The following is an 18,852-nucleotide window of genomic DNA, read 5'->3' as shown; positions in this document are numbered from 1 at the left end:
AGGCTCCTCTGTTCCATGGGTTCTCCTGGAGTGGGTTGCCATGCCCTCCTCCAGGGGAACATCCAACCCAGTGATTGAACCCATGTCACTTACAGCCCTTGTACTGCAGGCCGAATCTTGACCACTGAACCACTGGGGAAGTAGCCCAGCTCTTTGCATTAGGTGATCAAAGTATTGGAGCTTCAGCTTCAGTCCTTCCAAAGAGTATTCAGGGTTGATTTCCTTTAAGACTGACTGGTTTCATCTCCTTGCTTTTCAAGGTGTTCTCATGGGTCTCCTCCAGCATCACATTTAAAAGCATCAGTTCTTCCTTGCTCTGCTTCTTTAATGTCCAGCCCTAACATCCATACATGACTCCCTAACATCCATACATGACTACTGGAAAGACCATAGCCTTGATTGTATAGACCTTTGTCGGCTAAATGAAGACCTTGCTTTTTGACACACTAAGTTTGTCATAGCTTTCCTGCTTAGAAGCAGTGGTCTTCTAATTTCATGGCTGCAGTCACCATCTGTGATTTTAGATCCCAAGAAGAAATCTGTCACTCCTTACACCTTTTCCTCTTCTATTTGCCATGAAGTGATGGGACCGATCTTAGTTTTTTTGATATTGAGTTTTAAGTGGGCTTTTTCACTCTCCTATCTTCACTCTCATCAAGAAGCTCTTCAGTTTCTCTTTACTTTCTTTCGTTAGAGTGGGATCATCTGCATATCTGAAGTTTTGATGTTTCTCTTGGGCTAGCTTGTGAGTCATTCAGCCCAGCATTTCTCATCCTGTGCTTTGCATATAAGTTAAATAAACAGAGTGACAATAACAGCCTTGTACTCCTTTCTCAATCCTGAACCAGTCAGTTGTTCCATACAGGGTTCTAACTGTTGATTCTTGACCTACATACAGGTTTCTCAGGAGACAGGTAATGGTCTGGTATTCCCATCTCTTTAAGAGTTTTCCACAGATTGCTGTGATCCACACAGTCAAAGGCTTCAGTGTACTCAGTGAAACAGAGGCAGATGTTTTTCTGGCATTCCCTTGCTTTCTCTATGATCCAGCAAATGTTGGTGATTTGCTCTCTGTTTCCTCTTCCTTTTCTAAACCCAGGTTGAACATCTGGAAGTTCTCGGTTCACATAATGCTGAAGCTTAGCTTGGAGGATTTTGAACATAACTTTGCTAGAATGGGAGATGAGTATGATTGTCCTGTTTGACCATTCTTTCGTATTGTCCTTGGGAATTGGGATGAGGATTGACCTTTTCCAGTCCTGTGGCCACTGCTGGGTTTTCCAGATTTGCTGACATATTGAGTGCAGCACTTCACTAGCATAATCTTTTAGGATTTTAAATAGTTCTGCTGGAATTCCATTACTTCCACAAACTTTATTGTTTGCCTGTTAAACTAAAATGCCTTGTTCAGCTAATAGATAATCTGACCCTGCCCACCTGTGAATGGCTGCAAAGAAAAGATTTACACATTCTTTCCGGAGGCTTGGCCATTCCTGGAGATATTTGCAAGACTGAAAACCCTTTTTACTTTACTTCCTCACTGCCTCCCTCTCTATTCTGCCTTTTGACTGTGGTTCTTCATTGCTTCTCTCTTGGGTTCTATAAAAGAACCTGGCATCCAGATCCAGACAGGATGGTTATTTTGAGACGTTAGTCTGCCGTCTCCTTGGTCAGCCAGCTTGTCTCTACACCTTGTCTCTTGGATTCACTGCCCTGTTGTGTGGCAAGCAGAATGAGCATGGACTTGGTGATACCGCTTCCTTTTTTTTCATTACAGGCATAGCTCGTTTCATTGAAGGTTAGTGGTAACCTGGCATTGGCAGATGATGGTTAGCTTTTTTAGCAATAGAATCTGTTAAAATCAAGATATGTACGTAGTTTTCTTCAGGTATGATGCTGCTGCATACTTAATAGACAACAGTATAATGTGAACATAACTTTCATATGCATTGGAAACCAAAAAATTCATGTGACTCACTTTATTGTTGACTTAAAAACAACATGAGAGTTGTGAGTTAAGTTTTATTTGGGACAAAATGAGGACCGCAGCCAGGGAGACAGCATCTCATACAGCTCTGAGAGACTGCTCCAAAGAGGTAGTGAGGGAAAGTGCATATAAAGATTTTGGTGAAGGGGGAGTTGAGTGCAATCAAGCTCTTAACCTAATAAGAGGTTTTCTGCTAGTCATGAGGAGCTGATGTCTTCATGAAGGGATTTAGTGCTTTTCTAGATATGAGGAGATGCAAAGATTGGGGTAATGAAATCAGTTCTTGAAAATATCCAACTGTGTAAAGACCTGTTCCACCAGATTCTGTGGAGCACAGAGTGCCTTATTCTCTACCCTGCACTCCCTCAGCGAGTGTTGAAGGTCAACAGCTGCAGCAGCCCAGTGTTCAGTCTCCACAGAGGCAGATGGCAAACGCCCTTGGCAAGCACCAGTTTGTAGTTGACAGTTGACAATAATTGCTTCGTTGGAAGCAATTGGAACTGAACCCGCCGTATCTCTGAGGGATGCCCTGTGACTTACTGCCACTTGAGATACTATCTCCTTTGCTTGCTTACTTATGTAAGTGTCTTTCCCCTTCTACCTTAGCTTCAAACAATAGTCGTTCTGAGTATTCATTGAATTACAAAGTCCATTTGATTTTAAATTTCCTTTGAGGTTTTCTGAAGTTTTATTTGTGTAGTTAAGAATTTTTTACCAGCTAAAATGATTCCTTTTCCCCTTGTTATTTAGACTTATTAAATTATTTTAACTATTATGTTACATTTTAGTCTCTAGAAAATGCATTCCCTTTAGTTCTTAAACCTGTGAACACGTGCCTATAAGTTGTATATATGGTAACTAATACATGAGAACTGAATATAGTCAGGTGGTTCAGTTTGTGAACTGAAATTTGTGGTAGATATTTTTGTGTTTTATGAGAATATGTTTCCATAGATGTTTTACTACGTGGACTGTAAACTGAACCCAAATTTGGTTTAAAGGATGAACCGTTTTTATAAGACGATTTAACTTTTTACATGGGAATGAATGAAAATTTCTTTAAGGCTCCTCCAGAGTTACTGACTGGATCTTTCCCTCTGGTTTCTGGAATCTTGGGAGCAGAAAGGGAACTGCTAAGCCTCATTGACTGTAGTCCCTTATCTTGGTTTACCGACCTTCCACCTAGCAGTGGCTCAGGCTTGACGTAGATTGCAGTGTTGCCTCATCCTCCGGCAGTTGTCCCGCTGTGTGCCGGCTGCACCTGTTCCTCACTGCTGCTCCTTGCTGGGTGTTTTTGTGTCCCGTCAAGAAGATGGGCTGTGCCAGTCTAAATCTTTTTTGACATACCAGTGTCTACCCTTTTCTGACTTCTGCCAGCAAAATGGATTGGGATACAGCGTGGGAAGCCCAAGGCTGTATTATGTTCAGTTGACCGCCAAGGAACTGCCCTTTTCTTTGTTGAGGGGTCTAGTACTTCCTTTTCTCTTGCTTCTCTGTGCAGTCCTTGGCACCAAGGACTGAGAAATTAAAGTTAATTGCTTCTGGGCAAAGTGTGTTTTCACTGATGTTACATTTAAAATAATGTCACGTTTGATGGCTTACTTGGAGAAGTTTGCTCTTGTGTGATGCTCTAGTAATGAACTGTTATTTCACTGTTTTACAGAGTACTTAAGATTTCACGTATTTTTGCTGAACTTGTTAAAAAAAAAAAAGCGCTTGGGATGATGGATTAACAAGAACATTGAAATTCTGTGAAAAGTTTCAAATTGGAGCATATTGAATTTTCACCCTAGTCCAGCAGCTGTGCTGCTCACTTAAATACAGATGAATGAAGACCCCATTCGGAAAGACACCTGGCCAGCGGTCCAGAGCTGATGCAGGTAGGCAGTGCAGTTCTACCTACACTTACTTTAGTACAATAAATTTGAAACAGTTGTGAAAATGGGGAATGCGCTCATGTAATTCCTAGTGGTTTGCTATTCTTAAAGCTTTGTGTGATTTCTAGTATTTTATACATGTGAAAAACACAGGTTTAGGTTTTTGAAAGGTAGGGAATCATTAGTTTTTCCTGTGGTCTTTTGCAGTAAGTTATGGATGTCCAGTAAATTTAGCAAGTGAATTGTAAATACTTAAGAGGTTTATAGTAAGTAAAGGTTTTATCATTGGTTTTGAAAGAAGTGAAAGTAAGAAGACTAGATGAGTATTAGATTTAGTGAGATTTAGAGTATTTAATAGGAAAAAAGGTAAACTCAGTTTTTTGTATATTTACTTGAAAGAACTTTACTGGAATGTAATGTATGGAAATGTAATGAATGTTTAATAGAAATTCTTATTTTTGTGGCATACAGTTGATACTAGAAGTTTAGACTTTGCATGGTTTTTGTCTACCCTAGAAAACTAAAAGGTAAAAATCTTATAGGCTACAGAATAAAATAGGTAAGTAATATATTCTTTTGTTGTTGTTGTTTAGTCACTAAGTTGTGTCAGATTTTTTTTCGACCCCATGGACTGTAGCCCCGCAGGCTTCTCTGTCCATGGGATTTCCCAGGCAAGAATACTGGAGTGGGTTGCCATTTTTTTCTTTAGGGATCTTTCTGACCCAGGGATCCATCTTGCGTCTCCTGTGTTGGTAGGCAGATTCTTTACCACTGAGCCATCAGGGAAGCTCAGTGTTCTCTTTTGAACTTATATTTTTTTCCATTCCAGAAATATGTTTGAATATTGAAAACATCTGTCAAATATAAGTGAATCTGAGAATTCAGCTAGCAAAATTACTAGTAATCTTAAAATGGTTGCTGTGGTTTAGAATTTACTGTATTTATTCGCTATGGAGTTTGTAATTCCTTTGTAGAGGAGCCACAGGGATTAAGATTTTAAGTTCCTTTTATCTCTTTGATTTTAGTTCCTCTCTTGCAAACATTGATTCAACTGTTACATTTGTTGATAAGATTAACTTGCAGGCATGGTGACAGACTGGAGTGTAAGTCAGCTGGGAGTTTACTGTTCTGATTCCAACTCTCTCATCAGTTCTGTCCTGCTCTTTTTTTATTTCTTTACTTCTTAAAATTGTTTAATAATTTGCGTATTTATTTTTGTTTACACTAGGTCTCTGTTACCGCGTACAGGTTCTCTAGCTTCTACTAGTGGGGGCTGCTCTTTGTGGTGCGTTGTCGTGACTTCTTGATGCAGAGCACAAGCTCTAGACACACGGGCTTCAGTAGATGCCACATGTGGACTCTAGAGTGCAGGGTCAGTTGCCACATGCGGGCTCTAGAGCACAGGCTCAAGTTGCACACAGGCTTAAATTGCTCTGCGACATGTGGAATTTTCTCAGACCAGGGATCAAACTTGTGTCCCTTGCATTGGCAGGCAGATTCTTATCCACTGCACCACCAGGGAAGTCCTATCCTGCTCTTTTACTAGCTGTGTAAACATTGGTGCATTTTGTATCTTCTTAAGCCTTGTTTTTCCTTATCTAAACAACAGTACTGTTATGTATCTACTGGGCTTATTATGAAGAAATAAATGTGTTTTTGTGTGTTAGGTGCTTAGCTACATGCCTGCCACATTACAGCTGCTCTGCAAAAAGCATGGTTTTTGTTGATCATACTATTTTAACAAAATGTTTATTTCATCTCATGTTTCAAAAATTGGTGTCGACAAAAGTTTTTGTTGATCATGTTTCTCTAGCTTGAAATAGTAATTGTACCCCAAGTTTTTTTAGGCACACCATTCTGAATTCATCACTCCTATTTTCTTTATTGATTTAAAGTCATATTCTTAGTTAGGAGAGAGAATTGATTAAAGTGATGTGTAGTATGGTATAAGTAAGTGAAAGAGCTAAACCAGGAGATGTTACTGTTAAGGGAGAGATTGTCTAATCCTAGCCAGTACTTTGATCTTATATTTTCTTATCCTTTGATAATTTCTTAGAGCACGTGGCATAGCACTGAAGACAGAGTGGGTACTCTGTAAATTCCAGTTGGCCTTTTGTTTAATATTTTAATGTGTAAGATCCTGGGGTCATTTATTTTTCACTGTTATGTATTATACTCTTAGATTAATGATCTCTTGATCAGTATTATTTATAAAATTATCTTAATCATTCTTCCTGTTAACATAAATGGAGACTGTTACTTTTAAACCCTTATATCAGTAACAAATGTGCCCATTAACAAATAAAATTCACCTAGAAAGGGGGTTTCTTATTTTCATGCATCAAGAAACCTAGATAGACATTCCAGAGTTGATATGGTGGCTCAGATATTCCCTTAGTCTGGTGCCATCTCAAAACTGAAACGGGAAGCCTTCAGTGTATAGGGCTCCTAGGATATTTCTCTTCCACTGTGGGCCATTGGATATCTGGACTTATTACTTAAGGCTCCTAGAGCGAGTACCTGAAGAGAAACAGGCACAGATGCATGGTGTCTTCTGTTGGGAGTCTTGAAGGTTACATGGGTTCACTTTTGTTGCATTTTGTTCATTGATGCAGTGTCAAAGGTCTGCTCAGGTTCAAGGGAGTGGGCATGCACTCTGCTCTATGGGAGAAGTGTCAGAGAATTATGGTCATGTTTTAAAACCACCAGAGTGGGCAAAGCCTAATACCTGACAGTGTCGTTAGGGCATGTGTGATCAATAAAAATTTGCAAATTGAATATTTGCATTATCTCTATATACATAAGTGACTTCCCTGGTGGCTCAGATGGTAAAGTGTCTGTCTACAATGCCGGAGACCTGGGTTCGATCCCTGGGTTTGGGAAGATTCCCCTGGAGAAGGAAATGGCAGTCCACTCCAGGAGTATTGCCTGGAAAATCCCACAAACAGAGGAGACTGGTAGGCTACAGGCCATGGGGTCACAAAGAGTTGGACACGACTGAGTGACTTCACTTTCTTTCTTTTCACTTTCTATATACATAGTTCAACATAATAGGGATTTCTATTTTTTAAATCACTTAGATTTATTTGTATAATTATGTTGAATTTTAATCGGTTTCTGAAGTGGTACTTTATATATACCTAATGATGTTGAGCCACAAGTCCTTTTACCTGATAAAACTTCTTTTCATGTTTTCCTCCCATAGAGTTAGCCTCCATTTTTACTAGTTTATCAAATATAAATTTTCTCTCTTTATGACATTTTAATCATACTTACAAGTACAGGGAATGGAAATAATAGATGGATGTGCCTAATACTCAGATTAACAACTATTTTTACTATATTCAGATGTTTTTAAAACCTCGATATTTATGTTTACCAATCAATAGAAATTTATGAGTGAAATGTCAAATAGTGCCAAAGACTTTTATCAAAAAGTAGGCATTCTGTTCATTTTGATTTTTGCCTTCAGTATTTGTAAATAATGAGTATACAAATTTCTCTTTATTCGATATTGAAACCTGTTGAGGATTCTTTTTCACATAACATCTTTTTCTCTCGTTACCCTTTTTGTTTTTTTTTTAAAAATGAAGTCTATTTTTTAATTGAAATATAGCTAATTTGCAAAGTTGAGTTAGTTTCAGGTATACAGCAAAGTGATTCAGTTGTATATGTGCTGCCGCTACTGCTGCTAAGTTGCATCAGTTCAGCTCTTTGCAGCTCTGTAGACTGTAGCCCACCAGGTTCCTCTGTCCTTGGGAGTTTCCAGGCAAGAATACTGGAGCGGGTTACCATTTTCTTCTCTAAGGGATCTTTCCGACCCAGAGATTGAACCTGCGTCTCTTACGTCTCCTGCATCAGCAGGCGGGTTCTTGACCACTAGCGCCACCTGCATATACATGTCTGTTTCTCAGATTCTTTTAGATACTGATTGTTCCCTCCACTGTATGGTAGGTCCTTGTTTACCTATTCTATATGTGATAGTGTGTTTGTGTTAAGCAGATACTCCTAATTTATCCCCTCCTCCCATTATATCTCCTTGGTAGCCATAAGTTTGTTTTCTATGTGTGTGAGTCTATTTCCGTTTTGTAAATAAGTTCACTTGTGTTATTCTTTTAACTTTGGCATGTAGGTGATAGCATGTGATAGTTTTCCTTGAGTGCAGTTCATATGATAATCTCTAGGTCTGTACATGTAGCTGCAGTGCCATTATTCCATCTCTTTTTATGGCTGAGTAATAATCTGTTGTGTATGTGTACCACAGCTTGATCCATTCATCTGTTGATGGATACTTCTAGGTCTTGGCTGTTGCAGTTAGTGCTGTTATGAACATTGAGATGCATGGATTCCAGTATCATATGGTAGCTCTGATTTTAGTTTTTTAAGGAACCTCTGTATTGTTCTCCATAGCAGCTGTACCAATTTACGTTCTCCAGCTGTGTAGAAGAGTACCATACTCTGTAGCATTTATTGTTTATTGACTTTTTAAAGACAGCCATTCTGACTGGTGTCTATCAGTCAGATACCTCATTGTACTTTTGATTTGCATTTCTTTAATAATTAGCAATGTTGGGCTTATTTTCATATGCCTGTTACCCATCTGTGTGTCATCTTTGGAGAAATGTCTGTATAGATCTTCTGTTCTTTTTTGATTGGGTTGTTTGTTTTTTGATACTAAGCTGTATGAAGTTTGTATATTTTAAAAATTAATCCCTGTTGGTAGCATCATTTGCAAATATTTTCTCCCAGTCTGTAGATTGACTTTTTGCTTTGTTATGGTTTTCTTTGCTGTACAAAAACTTTTTGAGTTTAATTAGATCCCATTTGTAAAATTTTTGCTTTTATTTCCATTCCCGTAAGAGAGCAGCCGCCCCTCTTCCATTCCCCCCATCTTCCCAAATACTGCTGCAATTTATGTTGGAGTGTTCTGTTTTCCTCTAGGAGTTTTATAGTACCCAGTCTTACATTTAAGTCTAATTCCTTTTGAGTTTATTTTTGTATATGGTGTTAAGAGAATGTTCTAATTTCATCCGTTTACGTGTAGCTGTCCAGTTTTCCCAGCAGTACTAACTGAAGAGACTGTCTTTTCTTTATTGTATATTCTTGCCACTCACAAACTCAAAGTGTGTGAGTTTATTTCTAGGCTTTCCATCCTGTCCATTGATCTCTATGTCTGTTTTTGTGCCTGTATCATACTGTTTGATTACTGTATCTCTGTAGTATAATCTGAAGTCAGGGAGCATGATTCCTCAGGTGTGTTCTTTCTCAAGATTGTTCTGGCTATTTGGATTCTTTTGTGCTTCCATACAAATAAAATTTTTTGTTCTAGTTCTATGAAAAATACCACTGGTAATTTGAAAGGAATTGCATTGGCTGTAGATTGCTTTGGGTAGTGTGGCCATTTTAACATTATTGGTTCTTCCATTCCAAGAACACAGTATATCTTCAATTTCTTTTCATCAGTGTTTTATAGTTTTTGAAGTTCTGGTATTCTGCTTCCTTAGGCTTTATTTATAGATAAATTCTCTTTTTTAATGCTTTATTATTTTTTTTGATATTTATTTATTAATTTGGCTCCTGTTCATGGATCACAGCCTTCTCGTGGTGAAGAGGCTTGTGTAACTAGAGATCTCTTCAAGAAAACTGGAGATATCACGGGAATATTTCATGTAAGGAGGGGCATGATAAAGGACAGAAATGGTAAGGACCTATCAGAAGCAGAGTAAGAAGGGTGGCAAGAATACACAGAAGAACTGTACAGAAAAGGTCTTAATGACTTGAATAACCACGATTTTGTGGTCATTCACCTAGAGTCAGAAATCCTGGAGTGTGAAGTGAAGTGGGTCTTAGCATTTACTACCAACAAAGCTAGTGGAGAGGTGGTAAAATTCCAGCTGAGCTATTTAGAATCCTAGAAGATGATGCTGTTAAAGTGCTGTACTTAATACGTCAGCAAATTTGGAAAACTCAGCAATGGTCGCAGCACTGGAAAAGGTCAGTTTTCATTCCAGTTTCAAAGAAAGGCAGTGCCAAAGAGTGTTCAAATTACTGTAAAATTGTACTCATTTCACTTGCTAACAAGGTTATGTCCAAAATCCTTCAAGCAAGACTTCAGGAGTTTGTGAACCAAGAACTTCCGAATGTACAGACTGGTTTTTAAAAAGGCAGAGGAACTAGAGATCAGGTTGCCAACATTTGTTGGATCATAGAGAAAGCCAGGGAATTCCGGAAAATCATTTACTTCTACTTCATTGACTGTGCTAAAGCCTTTGACTTTGTGGATCACAACAAACTGGAAAATTCTTAAAGAGATAAGAATACCAGACTGCCTTACTTATCTCCTGAGAAACTGGTATGCAGGTCAAGAAGCAACAATTAGAGTGGGACATGGAACAACTGACTGGTTCCAAATTGGGAAAGGAATATGACAAGCTGTATATTGTCACCCTGTTTATTTAACTTCTATGCAGAGTACATCATGTGAAATGCTGGGCTGGATGATTCATAAGCTGGAGTCAAGATTGCCAAGAGAAATACCAACAACCTCAGGTATGTAGATGATACCACTCTAATGGCAGAAATTGAAGAGCAACTAAAGAGCTACTTTGTGAAGGTGAAAGAGAAGAGTAAAAAAGCCGGCTTAAAACTTGATATTCAAGAAACTAAGCGGGTGTCCGGTCCCCTCACTTCATGGCAAATAGATGGGGGAAAGTGGAAGCAGTGACAGACTTTATTTTCTTGGGTTCCAAAATCAACACGGACAGTGACTACAGCCACAAAATTAACACACTTGCTCCTTGGAAGAAAAGCTATGACAACCCTAGACAGTATATTCAAAAGCAGAGACATCACTTTGCTGATAAAGGTCTGTCTAGTTAAGCTATGGTTTTTCCAATAAGTTATGTATGGATGTGAGAGTTGGACCATAAAGAAGGCTGAGTGATGAAGAATTGATGTTTTTTAATTATGGTGCTGGAGAAGACTCTTGAGAGTCCCTTGGACTGCAAGGAAGTGAAAGTGGTCAATCCTAAAGGAAATCAACCCTGAATATTCATTGGAAGGCTTGATGCTGAAGCTCTAGTACTTTGCCTACCTGTTGTGAAGAGCAGACTCATTGGGAAAGACCCTGATGCTGGGAAAGATTGAGGGCAAGAGGAGAAGGGGGCGATAGAGGTGAGATAGTTAGGTAGCATCACCAACTCAACAGACATAAATCTGAGCAAATTCCTGGAGACGGTGAAGACTGGGGAGCCTGGTGTGCTGCCGTCCTTGCGGTCACAAAGAGTCGGACATGACTTGGCGACTGAACGGAAACAACAATGAATTTATTTGGCTGCACCAGGTCTTAGATGGGGCCCACAGGATCTTCGATCTTCATTGCAGCATAGGAGATCTTTTAATTGTGGCATGTGAGCCCTTATTTGTAGCATATGGATCTAGTTCCATGAGCAGGGATTGAATGTAGGCCCTCTGCATTGGGAGCATGGACTCTTAGCCACTGAACCCCAGTGAAGTCCTAGAGTCTTTTTGATGCAGTGGTAAATGAACTTGTTTCCTTAATCTCTCTTTCTGATGCTTCATTGTTAGTATACAGAAATAAAAATGATTTCTGTATATTAATTTTGTATCCAGCAACTTTCAAATTCATTGATGAGCTCTAGTAGTTTTCTGATAGCATTTTTTAGGATTTTCTATGTGAAGAAAGCTGAGTGCTGAAGAATTGATGTATTTGAACTATGGTGTTGGAGAAGACTCTTGAGAGTCCCTTGGACTGCAAGGAGATCAACCCTGGGTGTTCTTTGGAAGGAATGATGCTAAAGCTGAAGCTCCAGTACTTTGGCCACCTCATGCGAAGAGTTGACTCATTGGAAAAGACTCTGATGCTGGGAGGGATTGGGGGCAGGAGGAGAAGGGGACGACAGGATGAGATGGCTGGATGGCATCACCGACTCATGTGAGTTTGGGTGAACTCTGGGAGTTGGTGATGGACAGGGAGGCCTAGCGTGCTGCGATTCATGGGGTTGCAAAGAGTCGGACACGACTGAGCATCTGAACTGAACCGATACATAGCGTTATGTCATCTTGACAGTTTTTACTACTTCTTTAAACTTCTAAAAAAGCTTTGGTGAAAAGTGTATTTATTGTTTCTGTCATGATTACTACATAAATATTGAACATTTGAGCCAAGTAATGCAGTATGGTTACTTTTTTTTGGTACATAATGTTTTTCTTGGAGTTTTGTGATTGCCTTATTTTTTTCTATTTGTTTAAGTTTCTTTGCAAGTTGGAGTCTCCTAGAACCTCTAACAGCTTTATGAAACTCCTCTCAATATAATTTCCTGCATGCCGAATGTAATAGATAATCCATCTGTCCTTGTTTTTCTTGAGAGTTTTTTCTAGCACCTTCTGTCATTTTCTATTCTGTTGATTATTCTCTCGATCTGATACAACATTGTCATCCTTGGAGTTTCTTTTTCCTCTTTATATGTTAGATTCTCCTTTTTCTTGGTTGCTGTGCCTTTGTTTCTTAGTGTGTACTCTTGCCTAGCTAAAGCGTGTACATCTTTAAAAGTTACATGAATAGGCAGTGGATGAGTTGATTGTTAGAAAGCTACAGGTGTAATGTATAGTGACTCATTCATATTCTTTATTTTTCAGTTCTCAGATTTACTGAAATTGTCTCTAATAACAATTTTCAAAAATGCACATAAAAAGGGCTTCCTTGGTGGCTCAATGATAAAGAATCCGCCTGTCAACGCAGGAGACATGGGAAGATCCCACATGCTAAGGGGCGATCAAACCCGTGCGCCACCACTATGGAGCCTGTGCTCCACAACAAGAAAAGCCGCTGCAGTGAGAAGTCTGCAACTAGAGAAAGCCTGCGCAGCCAAAAATAAATAATACAGTAAAAGTAAATTTTAAAAAAATGCTGATTATTTTGGAACTTGTGTCTGGATGAGTTTGTTAAAACAGTTTGAGTGTATATAGTTTTTCTTGCCTGTTACTGTTTAGGACAATCCAAACGACTGTACTGTTAGGTGAATCATATAACAGCTTATTTTGTAAATAATGCTTGTTTTTCCTCACTTCAATCAACAAATAGATGTAACTGTTGCTACCTAGTGTAGGGTCTTGTTCTGTTTTCTGCTGGAAAATCTGTGATCCTCAGATGGGTGACATGAAGCCATTGTGAATAACAAACTAATCTTCAGTTCAGTTCAGTTGCTCAGTCGTGTTCGATTCTTTGCCACCCCATAAATCGCATCACTCCAGGCCTCCCTGTCCATCCCCAACTCCCGGAGTTCACTCAGACTCACGTCTATTGAGTCAGTGATGCCATCCAGCCATCTCATCCTGGGTCGTCCCCTTCTCCTGCCCTCAATCCCTCCCAGCATCAAAGTCTTTTCCAATGAGTCAACTCTTCACATGAAGTGGCCAAAGTACTGGAGTTTCACCTTCAGCATCATTCCTTCCAAAGAAATCCCAGGGTTGATCTCCTTCAGAATAGACTGGATGGATCTCCTTGCAGTCCAAGGGACTCTCAAGAGTCTTCTCCAACACCACAGTTCCAAAGCATCAATTCTTCGGTGCTCAGCTTTCTTCGCAGTCCAACTCTCACATCCATACATGACCACAGGAAAAACCATAGCCTTGACTAGACGGACCTTAGTCAGCAAAGTAATGTTTCTGCTTTTGAATATACTATCTAGGTTGGTCATAACTTTTCTTCCAAGGAGTAAGCGTCTTTTAATTTCATGGCTACAGTCACCATCTGCAGTGATTTTGGAGCCCCCCAAAATAAAGTCTGACACTGTTTCCACTGATTTCCCATGAAGTGATAGGACAGGATGCCATGATCTTCGTTTTCTGAATGTTGAGCTTTAGGCCAACTTTTTCACTCTCCACTTTCACTTTCATCAAGAGGCTTTTTAGTTCCTCTTCACTTTCTGCCATAAGGGTGGTATCATCTGCATATCCGAGGTTATTGATATTTCTCCCAGATATTTATTCCAGCTTGTGTTTCTTCCAGTCCAGTGTTTCTCATGATGTACTCTGCATATAACTTAAATAAGCTTAGTGCCCAGTTAATATATACATACCTACCTGTTCTTCTGTTACTGGCGTTTTCCACTGAACAATATGTAGTTGTGACCTCTTAGCAATATATAGGGAAATGGCTCATGGTTCCTTACAACTGCATGGTATTCCATTGTGTAGAAGTACGAAGTTAGTTTGTAGAGTAGTCATTTATTTGGACATTTGTGTTGTTTCTACTCTCCTGCTATTGGAAATAATAACTGCAGTGAATAGCCTTGCCCATTTGTCTTACCACTGTCATTGGGATAGATTTCTTGAGGTAGCACTGAATCAGATCTTAAATATATATATATAGTTATGTAAGATGCCATCACCTTCCCCTGTATGGGCTTTGTACCACTTTGTATTCCTACCAGCAAGTAATTTGTCAGTGTTTCTTACACAGTCTTGCCAGTGATGTATGTCATCAGCAGTGTAGGATTTTTTCCATCTGATGGATGAGGAATGGTATCACTGTAGTTTTAAAGGCCTCTTTGGCCTTTTTCTGTTCTTATCTCACCCATTTTTTCTCCCCTGCTTTCTGAAAGTCTTTTAATATCAGAGATAGTAACTTTGTCTGTGTTGTGACTAATTTATCTACACATTGTTGTGTGGCATCGGCTTCTTGGAGAAACCCTCTTTGCGCCCTTGTCTCTGGCTCCCAGCTGTGTGGGTCCCAGCCTGCTTCTCAGGAGTTCTGCTGGGCTTCCCACATGGCTTCTTGAGTCCTGTGTGTCTACAGTGCTTTCCTCTCAATTTCTGGAGTATCTTCCAATAATTTTGAGAGATTTATTTAAGCTGTAAATTTTTGAGCCCATACGTGAATGTAAATGCCAGTTGGTAATTTATCTGATTACAGAATTCAGGCTTTGAAGTAATTTTACCTCTGTTTTGAAGGCATCACTTAACCTCTTGTTAATCTAGCCCAGTGTTGATGGTCAAAGAATAAGTCTAGTACCTCTTTATTTTTTATAAAGAATTTTTAAAAATTAGACTATTTTGTAGAGCAATTTCAAGTCATAGCAAAACTGAACCACAGGTCCAGTGGCTCCTCATATATCCCCTGTCTCTTCAGTGTTTCCCAGCAGCAGCATCCCGCAGCCAGTTGTACTTCTGTTAGATAAATGCGTCTATTGCAGTGAGGCATCATCATCCTAGGTCTGTGGTTCACCAGAGTGTTCACTCTTGGTGACATATGCTCTGTGGGTCTTGACAAATAAGTAGTGATACGAATCCACCCTTAGAGTATCATACAGAGCAGCTTCACGGCCCTAAAATTCCTCTTTGCTGCAGCTATTCATCCCTGCCTCCCCCTTAACCTTTTATTGTCTGACCTTTCATTGTCTCCACAGTTTTTGACTTTTCCAGAATATCATATAGTTGGAGTCATAAAATACATAAACTTATCAGGTTAGTATTATGGATTTAAGTTTCCTCCATGTCTTTTCATGGCTTGATGGCTCTTTTTTCTTTCAGTACTGAATAATCTGTTGTCACGATATAGTACCAAGTATTTATCCATTCACCTACTGAAGGATGTCTTGTTGATTGCTTCCAAGTTTTGGCACTTATGAATAAAAGTCCTATGCACATCCATGTGTAGGCTTTTATATGGATATAAATTTTTACCTCCTTTGGGTAAGTGTCAGGGAGCATAATTTCTGGATCATATCATAAGAGTTTTGTTAGAAACTGCCAAATTTGCATTTCCATCAGCTTTGAATGAGAATTCCAGTTGCTTCACATCCTCTCCAGCGTTTGCTGTTGTCAGTTTCACCATTCTAATAGGTATATTAGTAGTGTCTCATTGTTTTGAGCCTGTATTTCTCTGATGACCTATGATACAGAGCATCTTTTCATGTGTTTATTTGCCATCTCTGTCTTCTTTGATGAGGTGGATATTAAGGTTTTTGGTTCATTTTTTAAAGGATGTTTATAATCAGTTATGTTTTCTTGTTGCTGAATTTTAAAAGTTGTGTATATTATAGATAACAGTACTTTATCAGATATGTCTTTCACAAATATTTTCTTAGCATCTTGACATTGTCTTTCATAGAGCAGAAGTTTTAAATTTTAATTAAGTCTGACTTATCAGATTTTTCATGGATTGTGCCTTTGGCATTGTATTGGGTTGGCCAAAGTGTTCCTTTGGTTTTAAGGTAAAAATAAAAGACACTTTTTTCATTTTCTTCAAGAACTTTATTGGACAACATATTAATTGTTTTTTGTTCCATTACCTTCTGTGATTTTTTAAGGCAACTTTGTGATTCCTTCTTCCCAAAACTTTATATCTTCTTGCGCAAAGAACTGTTCCAGGTGCTTTTTACAGTCTTCCAGGGATTTGAAATTGTTTCCATTAACAGAATTTTGTAAAGACTGAAATAAATGGAATTTTGAAGGTGCAGTGTCTGGTGAAATGGTATATGAATCAGAAGTTCCCAGCAAAGCTGTTACAGTTTTTGCCTGATCATCAAAGAAACATGCGATCTTGTGTTCTCCTGATGAAAAGATTTTGTGTTTTCTGTTGACTAATTCTGGATACTTTTTGTCAGGTGGTCTAATTGGGAGCAGTACTTGTTGGAATTGTTTGATTTTCCAGAAAGAGCTCATAATAGAGGACTCCGTTACAAATCCCATCATATATACTATATAATCTTTGGGTGAAGACCAGCCTTTGGTGTGGTGGTTCCTTTTGCTTGTCCCACAATCTCTTCCAGTTATTATTCAGTGACTACTTTTCATCACCTGTCACAGTTTGTTTTAAAAACAGAATGTTTTCATGACGTTTAAGTAGAATTGCTTGCAGAAATACTGTTTCTTCATGGGGCTTCCCTGGTGATACAGTGATCAGGAATCCACCTGCCGTTGCAGTGGACACGGGTTTGGTCCCTGGTCTGGAAAGATCCCACATGTTGCAGGACACCTAAGTTGTGCCACAAGTACTGAAGCCCACATGCCTAGAGCCTGTGCTCTACAGTAAGAGAAGCCACCACAGTGAGAAGCCCTTGGCACTGCAGCTGGAGAGCAGCCCCCATTTGCTGCAACTAGAGAAAGCTGATGTGCAACAGCAAAGACCCAGCACAGCCAAAAATGATTTTTTTTTTTAATAAAAGAAAGTTTTTCCCACTTAACTTATGTGAAACCCAAATACCAAAGTAATTAACATAACCAAGCTGGTGCAAATGATTTTTAGCACTTAATTTGGATGTTTTGAGTATGTTGGCTGTCTCCCACATGGTATAACTGATCTTTCTCAGTTAATGTCTGGGTTTAATGGCTATCAGCTTCAACTGGTCTACCTGATAAGTCACAGCACCTTCTCCATATACTGCACAAATCAATTGCGTTTTCTTGAAATAATAACATTTTCTTCTGTCTCCAGTATTAAAATGACTGGAAATGGCTACACAAAATTTCACCAATTTTGATAAGGTGTTTTTTTTTTTTTTGATGCACACTGAGATGACAGCTGTCACAATACAGTGTAACAGAATTGTTTCAAATGAAGTTAAAGACAGCTAAGCACTACCACAGCTATCTTATAGGAAAACTGAATGAACTTTTTGGCAGACTCAGTATCTAAAATGTGTTCAACATAACCAAGGTTATCTAGATTTTCTCCTATTACTACCTTTTAGGGATTTTATATTTTATAGTTTTTAATTTTACATTTAGGTATATGATCTGTTACGAGTTCATTTTTGTGATGGATATAAGGTCTGTGTCTAAATTCACTTTTCTGCATGTAGAAGTCCAGTTGTTTAGCACCATTTGTTGAAAACACTGTCTTCATTTGTATTACCTTTGTTCATTTGTCAAAGGACAGTTGACTGTATTTATGGAGGATCTCTTATGGGCTTTCTATTCTGTTGTTGTTGTTGGTTTTTTTTTTTTTGGTCTATTTGTTCATTCTTCCACCAATTCTTTTACACTGTCATGATTAATGTAGCTATATAGTGGGTCATGAAGTCCAGTAATGTCCTCCAGTTTTGTTTTTCAACTTCAGTGTCCTGTTGGTTGTGTCTTTTTGCCGCTCCGTAAAAACTCTAGAATCAGTTTGTTGATATCCTCACAATAACTTGCTAGGAGTTTGATTGGGATTGCGTTTAAAGTCTGTGGATCAAGTGGGGAAGAGCTGACATCTTGATGATATTGAGTCTTCCTGTCTTTAATTTCTTGCAGTTTACCTCAGTGGAATCAGTACTGATGTCTTCTTTCATCTTTCATGCTAGTGATTTGTATCTTTTATTCTTAGCACAGCCAGAGATTTATCAGTTTGGATCTTTTTGAAGAACAGGTTTTGATTTTGTTGATTTGTCTCTGTTGACTTGCTAATTTAAATTTTGTTGATTTCTAAGTTTTATAATATCTGCTTACTTTGCATTTAATTTGCTCTTCTTTTTCTGGTTTCCTAAATTGGAAGCATAGATTTTTGGTTTTAAATCTTTCCTCTTTTCCGATATATGCATTTCATTTAGTCCTATAAATTTTCCTTTAGTTAGTATCAGTCACTCAGTCATGTCCAACTCTTTGCAGCCTCATGGACTGTAACCCGCTAGGCTCCTCTGTCTATGGAATTCTCCAGGCAAGAATACTGTAGTGGGTTGATATTCCCTTTTCCAGGGGATCATCCCCAACCCAGGGATCATCTCCTGCATTGCAGCCATATATTTTACCATCTGAGCCACCCGGGAAGCCCAAATAACCCCTTTGAGCACTGCTTTATCTGAATCCCACAGATTTTAGTAAATTGTACTTTCATTTTCATTTAGTTCAAAATATTTTTGTCTTAAAATTTCATCTTCAAAGCATGTATTTAGAAGTGTGCTATTTAATCTTCGAGTGTTTGGGGATTTTCCAGCTGTCTTTCTATTACTGAGTGTAGATCTCATTGTGATCTGAGGATATTTC

At 38.7% G+C, this 18,852-nt stretch overlaps 1 protein-coding gene across 3 annotated transcripts in view; it reads left to right on the top strand.

The window, feature by feature from the left end:
- SPIN1 (spindlin 1) overlaps window positions 1-18,852 on the top strand; it is an 81,246-nt gene that overhangs the window by 29,481 nt on the left and 32,913 nt on the right. For all 3 annotated transcript variants that reach the window (XM_040239913.1, XM_040239929.1, XM_040239921.1), the window contains one exon: window positions 3,651-3,867. In XM_040239913.1, the coding sequence (XP_040095847.1) occupies window positions 3,816-3,867 (52 nt within the window). In that variant the 5' untranslated portion in view covers window positions 3,651-3,815. The remainder of the gene's footprint in view (window positions 1-3,650; window positions 3,868-18,852) is intronic.

Source organism: Oryx dammah, unplaced genomic scaffold, assembly GCF_014754425.2.
Source record: "Oryx dammah isolate SB20612 unplaced genomic scaffold, SCBI_Odam_1.1 HiC_scaffold_1, whole genome shotgun sequence".
NCBI lineage: Eukaryota > Metazoa > Chordata > Mammalia > Artiodactyla > Bovidae > Oryx > Oryx dammah.
Note: the sequence above shows the minus strand (reverse complement) of the source record. Positions and strands in the feature narration are given on the sequence as shown.